Source organism: Kogia breviceps, chromosome 2 (genome assembly GCF_026419965.1).
Source record: "Kogia breviceps isolate mKogBre1 chromosome 2, mKogBre1 haplotype 1, whole genome shotgun sequence".
NCBI lineage: Eukaryota > Metazoa > Chordata > Mammalia > Artiodactyla > Physeteridae > Kogia > Kogia breviceps.
In genome coordinates, this window is record NC_081311.1 from 198,581,077 (window position 1) to 198,599,376 (window position 18,300).

Genomic DNA, 18,300 nt, shown 5'->3' on the forward strand with positions numbered 1-18,300 from the left:
GAAATTTCTGAACCGGGAAGAGGTGCTCTCATTTTTCCACATAGCATCTTCTGCTTCCTTCCAAGGAAGTAGAGCCCTGGGGTTGAAGGGTCTTTGGACTCAAATCTTCATGGGTTGTATGGTAACTGATGAGAATTGTCCTTCCTCAAGCATAGTTCCTTGATATGAATAACTCTGGCCCAAGAGAAAAGAATGGGAGCCTCCCCTCCACGTCCCAGGAACAGCAGGGGTCGAGAAGAGTCAGGGGTGGGGGTGAGGATCCAGGAGAACTTGGGGAGGGGGCTGGGAAATCATGCAGGCCAGGCCTCGGGGCAGCAAAGGAGGCACAGGGCCAACACAGCAGAGGGCAGTCTGAGCGCGGCGAGACCAGGGCAGGGAGACGCTGGGGCCCTTTCGACAGGGCCTGTGGACATCCCGTGGCCCCTGGGATGAGACTCCCTAAGGAGCTATGACTCAGTGGCGTTTCCTGTTCACTGACCATGGAAACATGCTTCCAACACGGGACATGGTGGGGGCAGCCGAGACCCAGCCAGGTTCCATGGCCATATTTCTTCCTCCCTGGGAAGGGGCTGCACTCAGGCCACATGGATCTGGTTTCCTGCATCAAGTAGCCCAGGACCCCCAAAGGCAGGACAACAGTTCACAAGAAACCCATTTTCCATTTTGTTAAGTTATCAAGTTGGGTGCAACCGAAACACACAGGATTTCGTTTTAACCTTGTTGCTGTTTCAGAAAAAGGTCAGTGAACAAGCATTGTTCCCTTTACGGCACCGTTGGCTAGCCCCCGCAGAGATAGGAAGCAACGTTCTTAAACCGACAGTGCACTTACTTGTGCTGAAACTGCCTTGGTAGATGGCTCTGACCTGAGACCTTAGGTAACAGATCACCGTGACATGGTACGTCTGCCCAGGGAGCAGGCCTCCGATGACGCGGTCCGGGACCGTGAGGTTCTGCTTCAGAACCGGGGACTGATCGTGGGCCGAGGTGATGGTGAGGTTGTATAAATAAGGGCTGGGGGGCTCGGGCCTCTCCCAGTGGAGTCTGGCGCTGTTCTCTGTGATTTCAGACGCGTGGATCTCTCGGGGTGCCTTAACTGCAAGATAGAGTGCTGAGAGCATGAGACAAAAAATAAAACCCTACATGACTTTAACACACAGGCCAGAGATGGACTCTAAAAGACATGTACCAGTAGACGGTCGATCTGAAATTTAGGTGAGGCAGACAAGGAGTTTCTCTTTCAAGCTCCTGAGAAATATTGATCTTGCAACCTACCAGCATATGTGAAATGTGAAATTCACAGCAATCAAAAATCTCATTGTTCATCGGCCAGGTACACAACTACCTTTTTTTTCTGCTGAAAATCTCTCTTATTAAGGAAATGCTTTGAAAATGTGTGGTCCAGGGTGCTTAATCTGAAGCGTTCAAGACAGAATGAGGCCCCTAATTTAAAATATATTAAATATACATCATGGAGCTTTAGGGTATGACGTGAAATTCTTTCAAGGAATCCCTGCTTCTCTCTCTCCATAAAATGAAGACAATCTCCATTTTTTCATGAGCACATACATCCTGCCTTCACTTTTCTATACAGTTTGTGACTCTACAGGAACTTCTAGCATCTTCTTTGCGGGAAAAATAAAATAACACAGTCTGAGTCCCATTAAGCCCACCAACCCCCCACCCGCGTATCTAATCCAGCCTGGAATGCATTCTTCCCAGGGGCAGTACCAGCGCGTAGGTCAGTCTGTGCGGACAGAACGATCGATCCTCTGGGCTCTAACTTTTCAATTTGCTAAACGAAACGCCCCAATGCTGCCACAGCACGAGGCTTGGGCCTCTTCTCTATGGGTACATGCTTCACAGTGCGGACAAGGCTTACAATTACAAAGCTCCACCCAGATCTTCCAGAGTCCTATTCTAAGGGAGGCGGGTCTGGATCCAGAACTAAAGCATAGAAACATAAGCTTCATCATTTAAGAGCTGACAACAGGCTTTTTCTCTCTCTCTCTCACTCCCTCGATGGGCTCTAAAACCCTACGTCTACTTAGAACTCATCCCTTTAACTGAAGACAACTGCATTTCCAGGAGAGGTGGGTGGTGGCCGCCCACTGACATCCCTGAGAGAATGAGCCGCTCCTATGCTTGTCCCAATGGGGGTTCGGGGCTGGGGCAGGGAGTGGGAAAACGGGCAGCAGAGGCGGCGGAGGGGTGGATAGTTCACCTGCTCTTTGCTTGGAACTCACCAGCCTCACGGCGTGGGGGGCAGAGAAAGATTGCTTTCTAATATAGAAAAAAAGGGATGTTTTGGTAATTCCATGCGCAGACCAGCACCTTTCAAAATACATCATCTAGATGTCAGATTGCAGATCAAGGACCGTGTCTGGATTGCTTTGTAAACAGGCTTCCAAGGACAAGCCCTGGACACAGTAAATGAGACATCCCAGGTAGGTGGCTTTCTTACCCATGGGCTTAGCAGTGGCTGGCCTGGTGGCGGCCAGTTTGGCTGCCTGGGGCCTGGGGGCCTCAGGCTTTGCGGCCATGGGTTTGGCAGCAGCAGGGGGTCTGGCAGGGGCCGACTTTGCTGCTGCGGGCTTCGTGGCCACTGCAGATCTAACTGTGGCCATCTTCGAAACCTCGGGCTTAGTGGCCTCGGGCTTGGTGGCCACGGACTTGGCAGCTTCAGGCTTGGTGGCCTCGGGCTTGGTGGCCACGAGCTTGGTGGTCACAGGCTTGGTGACCTCGGGCTTGGTGGCCACAGGCTTGGCCAAGGGCTTGGCGGCCTCGGGCTTGGTGGCCATGGGTCTCCCAGCCGCGGGTCTTTCGGCCACAGGTCTCATGGAAGCTGGCTTTGAGGTCGGCAGGTTTACCACTGTTATTGGTTTGGTGGTGGTGGTCACTGGCTTTGCTGTGGTCACTGGTTTAGATGTAGGACTTGAAGTAACATTATTCGGAACATTTCTGTTAAAACATATTAAATATTATTTCAACTCATACATATTTTCTCCTGCTATCTAAAATAGACAAAGACATAACTCCATGCACTATGCAAAATTTGCTATCTCACCAAAATGCATGCAGTAGCTTTTATATATTACATATAGCATTGCATATACTAAATTCCTTCCTTTTAGGATCTGTGCCACAGAAAAGACATTGAACAGCATATAAAAAATAGAATTATTAAAAATGAAGCCTCTATTGTACTATAAATACACCTGAAATCTTATTTTCAATTTATAAAAGCTGGAAGAGAGCAAAGAAATGGAAATAAATATTGTCATAATAATACTTATTGTTAATAATAAATAGTAAAAATAAAATATTTAAATAATGCTCTAATTATAAAAATTGACCAACTGAAACACATACATCAAAAACTAAGATCAGTTAATAGCTACGCTCGCTATAAGAAAGTAGCCACTCAACAAGATGCTATGTTAAATGAAGCTACCTACGAAATAGACAGACATAGAGAACAGACGTGTGGTTGCCCCCGGCTTGGGGGGTGGTTGGGGGAGGGATGGAGTGGGAGCTTGGGGGTTATCAGATGTAAGCTATCATATACAGGATGGATACATAACAAGGTCCTGCTGTATAGCACAGAGAACCATATTCAATAACCTGTGATAAACCGTAATGGAAAAGAATATTTAAAAAAGAATGTATATAGGTATAGCTGAATGACTTTACTGTACAGCAGAAATTAACACAACATTGTAAATTAACTATACTTCCATTTAAAAGTTTAAATAAAAAAATAAGCAAAATGCTGTGTTGAGCTGGAAAATGATCAAGTCGGCATATGCTTTCATCCCTAGGGCGTGTTGTGTATTTTTGTTTGTATTAATTTTTGTGTATGTGGTTGTTTTTCTCACAATCTCTTGATTTACTATGAATCCCTAAAGAGAACAGCAACATTACCATCAGACATGGTAGCGCAGACCCAATTTTGTTCATTACTTGCCCTGAGATGCACATTCATTATTTTATAGAAATGTCATGCTATATGGCATACGCAGTATATTTTCAAGTTGCTGTCATAAAACTTCAGATACTAGGTTGCTTTGTTCCTTCTGTTTTCCTAAAGATAAAGTTGAGCCAACTTGACGGAATGTTCGAGGGAAATTATACAGATAACACAAGGCTAGAAAAACAGAACCTGTGAACCTAGATCAAGCAGAATGAGCATCATAGCACCAGAGAAGGGTCACCGCTGCCTTGGGAATGATTTTCAACGTACTAGGCTGAAATGTGAAGCGTTCCCTCTGAGGACAAAGGCAAAAGCTGAAGGAGTTAAGGGGTATAGGGAGAAGTATGCGCAGTTGGAAGAGGTCACCCTGGGGCTCAGCCAGGAGGAAGGCAGGTAGTTACTTAACAAGGATAATTCGAATCTGCGTCTCCTCTGGATGCAACAAACAAAACCTCCCCTTCTCCCAAAGCATGATCTTCTGTGGCCTTCTCTTGAGGGCCACAAATTGCTGGTACAGTGCCTGACCTCAGTTCCTGCCACCATGTCCCCCTTGCCCAGCCCTCTGTCACACAGCCACAGTGCCCTCCTCTCTACTCCTGGAGTTGGCACCGACGATGGCGCTGGACGTAAGGCCACGGAGCATGTGCCAAGCAGCCAGCATCACCATGGGCACTGCAGCCCCACCCACCTCCCATCCATCTCATCGGTCTTCCTAGGAGACCATGCGTGTCCCCTCCCTTTGCTAACACCATCACCTGTGTCATTACAGCATTAATCATCTTGAGAGACGGGGAGTCCATTTTTCACTTAATGTATCCAATCTTTCTGTATGAAATCATTGCACACCAGTTATAGTAGACTGTTGGGACATACAGCCCCAGGGGCCCGCTTTCTCTGTACCCACGCCCTTTGCAATGTGACGTGGCAGGTCCTCCCAACAAGCCCAGCTCCCCACTCTTGAATCTAGCGAGGCCAGCTTTGGACACGCTTTGGCCAATAGCATAGGACACAGGTAACAGTGTGCCAGCTCGAGCCTAGACCTCAGGAGGCCTTGCTCACCTCCACCTTCTCTCACGGAGCCCTCCCAGCCTCCTTGTGCACAAACCCAGGCTTGCCACATGGAGCCCAAATGAGCCCACCCTAGATCACCAGTCCACAGCTGACCAGCAGCTGATCACAAACATGAAAATGAGCTCTGTAGAGGCCAGAAGAACTGCCCAGCTGAGCCTAAGCAAAACCCACCAGCCCACAGAATCTCAAACTACATAAACAGTTGTTATTGTAAGCCACTAGGTTTCAGGTAATTTGTTACACAGCAAAAGCTAATGGATAAAACAGACTCTTCCCCTGAAATGCTCCACGTGACATTTGGGAAGTCACGTTTTCTGGATTTCAACATCCTCACCCCATAAAGTCAGGCGTTGGCTGAAGGACCTCTGCATTCCCTCTAGCGCTCTAATTTCTAAGACAGTTATTCTAATCACTTACATTTGTTTGTAACCAAACTGCACAAGATTCTTTGCCGGTTGGTCCCCTTGGAACCAATCACACTGTTTCCTGATATCTGGGGACAGGTAAAAAGCATTTTTACCTAGAGACAAAGAGAGAAAGAAATATTTAAGGGCATGTGAACCACATGCAAATTAAAATCAATCTGCTAAGGAGTTAAATGGATCACGTATAGGTAGTCCGTGAATATTTGTTGAATTAATTCATTCTTCCAGACAATCTAAGTCCAGTGATTTGAAACATGAAGCATAATGGTGCTTGATCCATAAAACATCTTAAGCCAGTATCTCCTATTTGGCAATATTTGGGTGATTAGGTTAAAGGTAACATTTACTCAATGTGAGGGAAGACAGGAATAGAAGAAAAATCAAGTGCAGAATTTACCAAGTTCCAAGCTCTTGAACATCACATTATAATAGAATTACTTTTTTTTTTTTTTTTTTTTTTTTTTTTTTTTTTTCAGTATGCGGGCCTCTCACTGTTGTGGCCTCTCCCATTGCGGAGCACAGGCTCCGGACGCGCAAGCTCAGCGGCCATGGCTCACGGGCCCAGCCGCTCCGCGGCATGTGGCATCTTCCCGGACCGGGGCACGAACCCGTGTCTCCTGCATCGGCAGGCGGATTCTCAACCACTGCGCCACCAGGGAAGCCCTAGAATTACTTTGAACATTTTCTTAATGCTGTTTAACAAAACTTTTGTTTTAATTTTCCGAAGACAGTAATAGTGGCTCCTGGGTGAACTTGCTGGCCTACCCTTGCTTCACATTTTTCCCCTAAAACTTTAGGGGGACAGGTCATACTTTATAAATCTCCCTCATTTGTTAGATGCTTTCCTGTGCCTGACTCCATCAAGGCAGTGATGAATGATACACCTCCTCCAGGTTGTGCTGTCTACTGGGACCACATACCCATAAATGAACGACCAGCGGGCCATGTAATAGATGCGGTAAGTACAACATCCAGATTAACAATGCCCAAGCCTTGGGAGTGGAGACCATCGCAGTGAGCAGGGGGTCTGGAGATAATTTTTGAAGATGAATGTGGGTTTGTTGCTGAAGCAAGGGTGGAGATCATTTAGCGGAGAGAGAGCCATATTGGGTAAAGGCTCAGAGGTATCCAAGTGTAGGGTTGTGGGCTAAGCCCAGATCAATGCTGCTCCTTCTAGAAGCTTCCCTGATCCCCATCAGGGCACAGTCAGTGTGACATAACAGCATATTATGTCATGCCTGATAAATGTGCACTTGATCCCTTCACCGACCTAGACTATAAACTCCCAGGGACACAGTCCACGGCTGGGAAGGGTCTAGTCAAGTCTGGTTGAATAAACGAGTGAACAAGGGCAGGATTCCCGTCTGTGTCAACTGCCAACCCCAGCTCCTAACAGTGTGTCTGGGATGTGGTAGGTGCCAGTATATACTTGTTGAATGAAAGTATGGGTCAACGCGGGCTCACTAGCTATCATTCCCATGCCCGCGGCCCCATCCCTGGGAGCCAATAGTATGCAGGACTTACTGCTGATGAAAGATGGTAACAGCCTCCCAAAGCGCATCAGAGGCTCTTCGTTGAGCTCCGTAGACTTGTCCATGAGTTTGAAGAAGATGTCGTTCGGTTCACTGGCGAAGCTGTACAGCTCCTTGATGTTCACCTTCCTACCGATGCCCAGGATCACGAAGAAGTAACCCTTGCATTTGGCCTGCAGGATGGCTCTCTGGGCCTCCTCCAGCTGCTGGCTCTTCACCTCGCCCGTCAGCATCAGGACCACGAGCTTCAGGTCCCGTGGGTTGGGTGCACGTTCAAAGATGTTCTCAACGGTATAGTCGATGGCACTGCCCAAAGCCCTGGTCCCCTGGAGCTGTGTCATCCTGCTGCCGAGGAAGGCCAGGAGCTTCTCCTTGGAGCCGTAGTCAGTCAGGGAGAATTCCACCTTCACGGGCGGCACGCTGGCGTTGCCCACGGACTCGTAGGGTGCGTGCTGCACGACCGCTACTCTGGTGAAGTGCTGGGAGGCCTTGGGGTCCGGGCTCATGTCCAGCTGTTGGACCAGGTACTCTATGTACTTCCTCATCTCGTTGAACTGGAACAGAGTGGTGGACTCGGAGCCATCTAAGATGAAAGCCATGTCGATATCCACGTCGCTGCCCGCTGCTCTCCGGTCCCTGAAGGAAGGCCTCCAGTTGCCAAATCCACAGGATGGGTCGATGTTGCAGATGTCTAGAAAGAAGCATGGCAGCCCATTTATTCTGTGACTCTCGTGGCGAGATACCGCACATCAGTCTGCAGGGCGTCTGGGGTCGTGAGTATTGTCACATAATGTAGGAACCTAGGTATACCTTGCTGGCAATGTCACGGCCAGGTTTCAGTTACCATCACCTAGCACTTACCAGAGGAAACAAATCAAGCGGAAATCCTTGTTAATATACTATGGCATTGGCATAATGCCAATAAAGAAAAGAAAACTACCTTACTTCTTTGCCGCTCCTTGAAGACATGTGTTCCAGAAACACATTACCAGATAATAAAACAAAACCAGATCATCAAATTCTGGACTCCAAGGTCAAACTATAAGCAGAGCCCACTTCCTCCTTTGTTACCTATAGAACTAATCATTCTCTTAACAAAGAGAGGCTCTGCTTGGGGGCCGTCGGCTTTAAGCATGGCAACTGCTTATGCAGCATATACACTGGTAAATACAAAGCTAGGTGAATCTTCATTTAACTCAAGCTCTTTGTACAGATGATGATTATTCACTCAAATGTCCCTCTGTGGATAGTGTGTTTTGCATTTGCAGCCGGACAGATTTTTTTTCTCTTAGAGGAGCACCTTACCCAAGCAGACGTGACAAGTCAGGACTTTCTTCAGGAAGTCCGTGAGGTCTCCGCTGGCTGGTAGGACGAGGGCGTGACCCACCGCTGTGTTATTGATCTGGTTTAAACAAAAGGAAGTCCCCAGTAGGAGGACACAGGGTAAGTTACCATTGGAAAATGTAGCCCAAGGATACATTAGAGTCACGTCAATTAAGCAAACCCCCCAATAGATCAATATCTTCTCTCTCTCTTGGGAAGCGGGGTTAGGAAGGAAGGCACTGTTTATGATAGGAAAACATAGGTTTTCTTCCAATGAGATGAACCGGAGTTCAAATCCCACTCCTGCTGGACCTGAAGCACATTTAACTTCTCTGGAATTCAGTTTCCCTAGCTGCAAAGTGGAGATAATGGTAAATTCCCACTAAGTTATTCGGAAGATTAAATTGGATAATGTATGCAAAGTACCTGGTATAGCCTCTACCAAATGGCAGGGACCTAAATGTCATTGTTATCTAGCAATAATGATAGCAACTAACGAATATTCACTCCGTCCCTCTCCCATGGGCCCAGGTCTAGAAAGGGATTTAACAACAAAGCAAGTTATGAAATCACTTCCAGAAGGCTCAGAATGTCCTGCCCATCACAGCCCCTGGCACTTCATCGTTCAATTGAATAAATGAATGAATATTTGACTTTTGGAACTTGCTGAAACTACGCTTTTTAGGAAACATGCGTGGTTCTGGATCACTCAGCCCTCACAAGGGGAGAGGTATACATGATCCCCTAATAAGAACATAAGGCTGGTAGCTCAAGCCGGAGTCAAAAGCCCAATACTATGTTCTCAAATTGGCCTGGAGTTTGGCCGAATAAACCCTAAGAGATGGTGCGAGTGACCCAACTGCCTCTTGCTGACGTGGCAGTGATAAAACCGTAGAATATCCAGTTTGGAAAGGAAGACGCTAGGGACCATCTCATCCACCCGCCTCTGTTACAGGTGAGAAATCGGAGACACAGAGAGCGTAAGTGACAGGGCCGTGTTACTTTTGGTGACATAAAGCTAGAAGGTGGTTGGACTAACACTAGAGCCAAGACATCCTCACTCCTGGTCCCTCTGTGTCCCTTCCTGCCCATTATCCACCCATCCTGGACTACAAAACCAGAATCAGCATTAAGTAAATATTAATTGACTAATTAATCTTTATATATATATATATATATATATATATATATATAATTAGTATAACTATTATACAAGTCATTTAAGCAAAGAATAAGGAAACACTTAGCTGCTTCATAGGCTGAAGCTAATGCTTCCTTGTCCTATGCTTAAATAACTTGTTTCATTGTTAGATGCCAGCCTGGCTGAGGAATGTCTGAACAGGGATGCAGCTTGGGGGTTGGGCTTGCTGATTTCTGGAGAACCTCCCAAGGAGACTGTAGGCCTCCAGGGTCAGCCTGGGAGAGTCTCATCTAAGAAGCAAAGAGGGACCTGGTGGGAATAAGTCATGGGCATCTGGATGTCCATCTAGTGCCAGAGCCGTCAGGCTGTTCTGGAAGTCTCACAAGTGAGACCAGCCTCATCGAGAAGCTACGGGGTGCAAACCCATCAGGGAGGGTACAGTTGCACCCAAGCACCTTCTCAGAGTCAGAGATGCCCAGAGCACAGACCTGCAGGGCGTTGACCAGCTGCTGGTCCTCCTGGCTCGTGAGGAACAGTGGTGTGATCCCAGCATCCGAGAGCTTGAGCACGGCCTCCCTGAGCTGCGGGGACTCCCTCGTGGGTTTATTGCTGAAGAAAACAGACACCTTCCGCATCAGGAATCCATTCCGCACCCGCTTAAACGTGTTCCTGGCCACGAAGGACATGGCGGTTTCCAGACTCTGTTGCTTGGACGTCAGAGCCACCTGAAGGTTCTTGATCTTGTCCTGGAGAACGGACTTCTTCTTGGAGTCAGCAAAGCGGATCTCCGTGGTGACCTCATTGTTGTAGGTGACCACGGCCACGCGGGCCCCCCGTGGGCAGTTGCTCTCGGCGATGGTCAGGTCGTCCACGATCTTCAGGACCACATCCCTCATCCGGCTGAACGTGTCCTGGGTGACCCCCTCGGAGGTGTCCAAGGCGAAGGCCAGCTCCGTCGGGAAGACAGGGCATTCCAGGGGCCCTGTGGGAAGGGGGAGGGTTTCCACAGATAAACTACTTCCTGGAAAAGGGATCTTCTGCTTTCCTCGGAAGGAAGTCCAATTACTGAAATGACTTACCGTAGCAGCAAGCTAGAAGAGAACAGAGAGGAGAGTGAAAGCCTGGTCCACCGGGTGCGAATTTCACACATAAGGATAAAAATGAGGCACAGACGGCAGAAAATCGTGTACTTACGACATTTATCTTTGATGCTCTGGACCAGGGCACATTGCTGGAGAAGGAAAGAAGATGTAAGAGAACAGATAGAGAAAGCTCACGGGGCAAGGGCTCGCGAGGCACGCACGCAACTTACGTCCATCGAGTCACCTCTGCTGCCTTTGTAACCCTGCAAGACAAGGACGGGGGCTGAGACCTCGCAGAGGTGAGGGCTGTGGAGCTTCCCACCAAGGAACAGCCCGGGGCCCACAGTCGCACGACAGAGAGAACAAGGTGGGCCCTGACTGACCTTGACCGTTTACAGGCTCTCCCTATAAATTTGATTTAACTGCTCGAAGAGCAAAGGAGAGACTTTGAGGACAGAAGTGTTTCCCCTGTAAGATAAACAGCTCCACGCCCTGGAATCCAGGATACTCATTGCAAATCAACGTAAATCACACATTTGAACTTGAGTCTAAACGCTGCTTCTCCCGAGAGAAGAGCTGCCTTTCCCCTGCTGGCTTCCTACATCCTGTCAGAGGAGGGACACCCAGGAGTCACTTAGCTATCCTGAGGCTCCAGGTCTAAGCATCCCGGGATTCCACCCCAGGGATACACTCATGGCTGCCCGCGGCATCTCATCCCAATGTGTGGCCACCGAGGGTCAAGCTGTCACCTCTTGGGCTAGCCAGCGTCTTTCCACCTGGCCGCTCCTAATCATCCATCCCCCGCTGCAGCTGGACTAACCGTCTCCCGTTAAAGGCTCCTCTCCAGATTAAACACCTGACTCTACCATCTTCTCCTGGGTTCAACCACTCCAACCCTCTAACCTTTCTTTCTAAGGATGATTTTTCCACTTCCTGAGTTAGCTTTTCCATTCTTCTGTGAACCTCACCAATTTCAATGTCAGGAGACAGTACAGGAAGAAATTCAAGCAAGGAAACAAAGACATTCATGATGAAGGATATGGAAGGGCTGGAGAAAGGTGCCCTCCTGGCTCTAGGTCACTAGTGGGGTTTCAACCACAAATCAGTAGTTCCCTTGGGGATTTTATAGACCAAAGGGAATCTTCCCCAAACCGAGGTCTATACTATACTCCTTCCACAAGATGCAGTCGAGAGGTATTCAAATGTGTTCTCTTTAGTTTGTCCTCAACTCAAACCTCAAGCAAACCTACACCAGGAAATTGTAAAGGCAAATTACGACACACCCTAGATTATAGAGTTCCATGTGAAACTTGCTTTAAAATTTTCTTGGTACTCTAAAGCTCAAAAGCTCTTTTCTCCACTGTGGTATCAGAAGGGAAGTGGTTAAAAAACAAACAAACAAACCACAACAACAGAAAAGCAGACAGCTCTTTTGTGAGGAAAAGAGATAGTGGAAAGTGTTCAAGGAGGGTCATATGTAAGGCACCCAGCCCTCGGGCAGCTTGATTGGAAATGGGTAGGTACTTACAGATGGTCCTGGGTAACCAGGGTCTCCCTTCTGTCCAGCTATCCCTGGAGGTCCTGAATTTCCCTAGAAGCAGAACAAACATTGCTCAATTGTGGCAGAAGATGGAGAATTCCCAGCTTCTGCAGTTGGAAGGGGTGGTGGAGATGATCTTGTCTAATGTCCCCCATCACCACAAGGAATCTCTCACTTTAAGAGACCTTACGTGTCTCCAAAATTCAGGTATCGGGACAAGTGGCCCTAACAAAACTGATGTGCATCTCCCACAACTCTGTTCTCTGGCAGGTCAAGGTGAGACAGACGCTTGCCTGAGAACCTTTAATAAGACCACTATGGATGCATAAGAAAGCAGTAACTGACAATTAATTAGCTCACTTTTCGATGTAGATAACCAATCTTAAAACTCTACCGTGAGTAATAAATGATCTAGTTTGAATGTCCTCCCTGAGAAAATTCACAGGATAATTACAATGAATTTAACTATATTGTAAGCTGAAAATAACTGTTAGAAGCCTTTACCCGATTCTAGGCCACAAGTTGCTAATTCAAGACTCAGGGCAATCTTAAAAGGATGAGTAAACATCCACTACGGAGAATAATCCAGAATGAAAAGTAGCTTAAGAAAGAGGAGTCTTTTCATGGTGGGGAGGCGAGAGAATCCGTGGTCTCAGCCTGGCTCGCCCCTGAACTTGGAACCCTAGTAAGCACCTCGTGCAGCTCATGAAATCCTGTCTCCGCACCGTCTGGTGGGCGTGACCAAATACGCCTGCGCAGACTTCTGACGTCATTCACTGCGAGACTTGAGTCCCCCGGCACCATGCGAGGAGTGGACCATGGGCTAGCGACCTTTGAGACGTATTAGACGCGGGGGCCCTCCAGAGTGCCCTCTAAAGGGAGCATGACCAGAGGAAGACGGCACAGACACAACTGTGGGGTGTCCTGAGTACATCCGTCTAAGGCTTACGATCCCTCTACTCCCACCCCATACGATCTCTGGCCAGGTTGCAAGTGAAGAAGGGTAACTTTCAAAGAAGCAGCGGAGTCTTCCGTGTTCAGACCTGCTACCAGGAAGGTGCAGGCAAACTTACCCTTCGGCCTCTGATGCCTTTGGGTCCCAGTGCTCCGTCTGTCCCCGGCTCACCAGGATAGCCCTGGAAAGAGAGCCCGGAAGCAGCACATTAAGCTCTGAGAGGCAGGTCTAGCCGAGGGTCCCTGGGGGCCTCTGGACCGCACTTCCCAGAGCGGCCAAGTGGCTAATTTTGATGGATTTTCCACCAAGTTACCGGCACAGCTGTGGCATTTGCAGACTCAGTCTAAGCTTACTGAACTTGGACTTCGAAGTTACATCAATGATAGTAACATCATACAGATTATACTAGCATCTTAAGGTTTATAAAGTATTTTATTGCAGCACCACTTCATTTCATCCTCACGAGCGCCATGACAAGAGCATACTGTCATCTCCATGTGACTGATGAGGGAGTGTCTTGGAGAGGGTGGGCCTTTCTCAAGGTCACTTGATTAGTAAGTGTCTGACTGAACACTAGACCCAAGATCAGGTGACCTTCAGTCCATGGCCACGTCAGACTCACCCTAGAACAATGATGCTGTTTACCCCCTAGGGGAATATTTACCTTTGGTCCCGGGTATCCTGGGAATCCTCTCTCTCCCTATAAAAAATAAATGACTCAATATTTGGTCCCAACTTAAAGTCATCAAACATAAATTATTCTCGAGCAGAAAAAGTATATCCGTAGCATCACCAAGAGAAAAAATTCACTACATTACAATTCAATTCTGAGAGATAATTCTTTAAAAATACAGCATGTCAGAAGTTCAAGAATCCTCGGCAGACACATACTTTTTTGCCTCTGCGTCCTTCACTGCCAACTCCATCTCGTCCGTCATCTCCCTAAGAGTGGAAAGACTGTGTTACTGCAGGTGCCCCTGTCAGGCACACCATGACCTTCTTTTTCTAAAGCCCTGAGCAGTGGGTCTTTGAGTCCCTGGAATGTTCCCAGATCAAGGAACAGCTCAAGGAAGAGTCCCTAGTCCTATCCCACCCTCCAGTGCAAACAAGACCGTGTCTGTACTAAAGAACTACTACGAGCTATTGGTAAAGATGCTGTTTGGATGTAGAATCAAAGACGCATGGAACCAGGGAATCTTAGAGTTGATAGGACTCTTGAAGGCCACCGTGATCTATGCATATATGAGTCTTTGATTCTACTTCAAAGCAAGAACGCAGGACTCAGTCTCACACCCTCCTGAGTCTTCTGTGCTCAGCCCCTACTCCCCTCTCCCCGGTGCCCCTTCCCTTCCTTCCAGGTCATGCCTCTAGACTGCCTTCCTTCCCCAAACCCACTTCCCTGTACTCAGAGATCTGCCCCTATCACTCTCTCCTGGGGGGCTTTCCGAACTGGACACTGTTGATTATTTCAAAAGAATCAAAAGAATTTGCATGAAATATACATTGATACCTCTAAAACATGCACAGAACACGCTCCTTAGTCCATTTACAGTTTTAAACAGCTAAAGAGCTGTTGCCCCCAAATTTATAGAAACAGAATCAGGAAGAGATTTCATTCAATGGTTTGAGTAGATTTTAAAGTCTGGGTTTTTTTTCCCCTCTGCTTCTGAGACTGTAATAGCAATGGATTTTTAAATTTCAGTTAGCTGTAGAGAAATTACAAACACAAGAAGAGTATTTTCAAGCTTTGGGATTGTGAATCAGATCAACCTGGTCCACTTATGTAGTTTTTAGGGGTAATGACTCATTTTACAGAGAAATTCCCAACGTACTGGAGATTTCTTTTTCCTGGATAGAAACGTATGTTACAACACTATTGCAAGAGAGCGGTTAGGGTGTTTTTAAATGACTTTTAAAAATGAGTTCTCAAAGTTAGAATTTCCATTGCTGGGATGTCTCATTCAAAACAAACCATTTCAATCTGAATTGAGATCTTATCAAAGCCCATTGCATTTTAAACCAAGGATATGGGGAGGGGGAAGGGTAAGCTGTGACGAAGTGAGAGAGTGGCATGGACATATATACACTACCAAACGTAGGGTGGATAGCTAGTGGGAAGCAGCCGCATAGCACAGGGAGATCAGCTCGGTGCTTTGTGACCACCTAGAGCGGTGGGATAGGGAGGATGGGAGGGAGGGTGACGCAAGAGGGAAGAGATATGGGAACATATGTATATGTATAACTGATTCACTTTGTTGTGAAGGAGAAACTAACACACTATTGTAAAACAGTTATACTCCAATAAAAATGTTAAAAAAAATAATAAAAAAATAAACCAAGGACGTTTATTTCTTTGCAGAAAAGCTCCATCTAGTTGAGCTCCAAAAGCATTTGCGAGACCTGAAATGAAGGTGGTTCAAGGGTCGGTAAACCACCACATTCACTTCTCAGAAAGAAATCAAGAAAAAATGTCTCTATTCACTCCCCCTCCAGTGAAATAAAAATTATTTTGAAACTTATAAGCAGCAGGTTTCACTATTTTCAGTCACATCCCCAGTAACATGAGAAGCAGCTATCAAGCTGTCTCTCTGTGGAGCCAACCCAAGTTGCAATGACAAAGGCCAGCCCAGCACAAGGCCACATCTCCCCGCCTCCTGAGCATCTCAGCGGAGCCAGCGGCAGCCTGGGCCCCGTGCACGTGTTGGTCTTACCGTCTCCCCACGAGGGCCCCGGTTCCCGATGCTTCCCTTGGGTCCTGGATCTCCGGGCTCGCCCTAGACACAAGAGACAGGGCTGAGACACCTGTGGGTCTGGGACGATTTAAAACGTGATTCCAAAGCCCTGCCCTTGTTCTGACTGACATCATCGGTAGGCTTTGCCACAAGCTGCTAACTTCACCTTTTAGATTTCGAAGTTAATGATTTTTTTAATTGCAACCTCCACGTGTGGACTCCTGGAAAAGAATCCGGGAAGGCTTGTGTTTGTTCTTTCCATCATCATGGCACGGGGACGTGCGGATGGAGAGGAGAGAGAGACGGGAAGGCGTGGAGTCAGCAGTGAAAGCCAGTGGCCCCACGCGCGGCAGAGAGGCAAGGCTGGAGTCACATGAACGCACCGCCTTCCCCGAGAAAATGCTGCCTCTCAGACTGGTTATGGTGAAGAGTCGCTATTCTCAAGGCTCAGAGAGAGGCAGCCTGCAGATAGCAAGCTGCTGTTATCCAAAGCAGCCGGGCCCTGGGACCCTTGGATTAGCTGCACGTGGCCGGCGGGGCTGCCGTGCACAGCGTCAACGTCTGGAGGATATTCAGTGCGACACGGAAGTGGCCCTCGTGCCGCGGACGTGCTCCAAGGGCCCTGAGGATGCTGAACTGTCCTCACAAGCCTGTGTCCAAAAGATATGGCAGCTCAGCAGCGGCTGGCAGGTCTGGTCATGAGAACGATGGCCGAGCCACTGCACACAGCCCGTGGGTGCCCTCAAGGCGGGGGCAGTGATCCCACTGGCCCAGCCACCGTCAACAGGGGAGGCCTGGTGGAAAAGACCAGAGGGGAGGAGAAGGGATATGCAAAGCAAGCAGCTGGACAGACTGACGAACGAGGGAGCGGTGACGTGGGGTCTGGCCAGGCCCCAGCCTGGGGAAACACGAGCTCCAGACAAACCTTTCTTCCCAGGGGCCCGGTTCTGCCACGTTCTCCAGGAGCACCTGCGGTCCCCCCGCTTCCCTGGAGCATGAGGAGAGGAGAGAGTCAGTGAAACATTCGCCCTCCAAGCCAAAGCGTCTGAAGCCCGTCTCCAGCAAGCCCCTCCCCACCCCCGGCTGCCACCGTGTGGAGGTCAGATCCCACAGCTCTCTGCTGCTCTCAGCCCCGGAGACCCCAGTGCAAACGTGCATGGAGATGGCTTGTGCAAACCTGAAATATGAGTGTGACCGGTTTTCACAGGTGTGCACACGTCTCAGTAATTAACGTTCACCTCCTACGTTGCCGACCCGGGGACAAACACCCGGATTTATACGGCTTTACCTCCTCTCCCTTTCCACACCTCCACAAGGAGCACCTGACTTTACAGGTGTGGAAACCTATACACACTTTCTCATCGAGTGAGTGAATACGTCAACAAAGGAACATAGCTCTTAAAATGCAGTGCAGCCTACAGAGCCCAGAAATGACCCTGACAGATGCGGCAAATCCAGATGGTGGCAGCTGTTTGTACTGTTAACTATTTGAAGAGCTGCAACTCACCCCTGCACCATCTTAAATTCTTGACTAATCAGAGCTTAAATAAATATTTAAAACAAAATAGGTATTTATCAGATTTCAAACTTGGGAAGGACTTTCCAAGCAAATAGGGGCTCTCACAAAGTTCCTACTCCCCCTGTAAGACATTTTTGGGCATTTATGTAGCCTCAGGCCAGTTCATGGCCAGTTTATTAGTCATTACGAATTTCTGTAACAAATTATAAGACGGCTCCCCGTCCCTAGCAGACCCAAGGGACACCAGAGTATGGGCACCCGGTCCTAGCTCAGTTACACCATGTTGCTGCTGATCACCGATAACAGCCAAGAGAGATGTTGATGTTTGTATTGACAGCAAGTTTAAGGAACATCTTCCATGTCGAACTTGAGGATGAGGAGCTCCTTTACACAAATACCAAACCGCAGGGGCAACTTCCGGGGGCCAAACATGAAATAATACAGAGTAATCTGAGAATTTTGGTCGATCCATCTGATTTCCTGCAGATCCACCCTAAGACTTCTGCAATGAGGCCCCTCCTTCCTTTGCTCACCTCCCAGGTGGCCTGCGTTTGGAAGGGGCAGCATTGGGACTTAGTCCCTCTGGAGCATCAAGAAACACGCCCTCTAACTTCATCAGGGTGAACGAGCCAGTGGCTCCGAGGACTGAGGTTGGCCCCGGGTCTGTGCTGCCCAAGCGTCGGGCTGAGGGGTCTGTCTCCCGTTCCACCCTTCACGAAACATGGCACTCCCAGCCTGCTGAGGCAACATGCTATCCATTTAGCTAAAGAGAGGGGTGGGGTCAAGACAGACTTACCCGAGGTCCAAGAATGCCCTGTTCACCGATCAGGCCTGGAGGACCGGTGGGGCCAGGAGGACCCTGAAAAAGTAAAATGCCAACGTAGGTGCTGTGTGGAGGTGACACACCACGACTGCCATAACATCCACACAACGGAATATTATTCTACCGTGGAAAGGAGCAAAACACTGACACCGGCTACAGCATAGATAAAACTCAGAAACATGGTGCT

At 48.3% G+C, this 18,300-nt stretch overlaps 1 protein-coding gene across 1 annotated transcript in view; it reads right to left on the reverse strand.

Annotated features, from left to right (window-relative positions):
• The window catches only part of COL6A3 (collagen type VI alpha 3 chain), an 85,908-nt gene that overhangs the window by 12,952 nt on the left and 54,656 nt on the right, over positions 1-18,300 (reverse strand). Inside the window, exons 26-40 of the mRNA XM_067027219.1 lie at positions 18,087-18,149; positions 16,697-16,759; positions 15,751-15,813; positions 13,931-13,981; positions 13,704-13,739; positions 13,158-13,220; positions 12,073-12,135; positions 10,775-10,807; positions 10,657-10,693; positions 9,951-10,444; positions 8,304-8,400; positions 6,991-7,689; positions 5,459-5,561; positions 2,462-2,958; positions 830-1,093 (exon numbers count right to left, since the gene is read on the reverse strand). Of these exons, the coding sequence (XP_066883320.1) occupies positions 830-1,093; positions 2,462-2,958; positions 5,459-5,561; positions 6,991-7,689; positions 8,304-8,400; positions 9,951-10,444; positions 10,657-10,693; positions 10,775-10,807; positions 12,073-12,135; positions 13,158-13,220; positions 13,704-13,739; positions 13,931-13,981; positions 15,751-15,813; positions 16,697-16,759; positions 18,087-18,149 (2,626 nt within the window). The remainder of the gene's footprint in view (positions 1-829; positions 1,094-2,461; positions 2,959-5,458; positions 5,562-6,990; positions 7,690-8,303; positions 8,401-9,950; positions 10,445-10,656; positions 10,694-10,774; positions 10,808-12,072; positions 12,136-13,157; positions 13,221-13,703; positions 13,740-13,930; positions 13,982-15,750; positions 15,814-16,696; positions 16,760-18,086; positions 18,150-18,300) is intronic.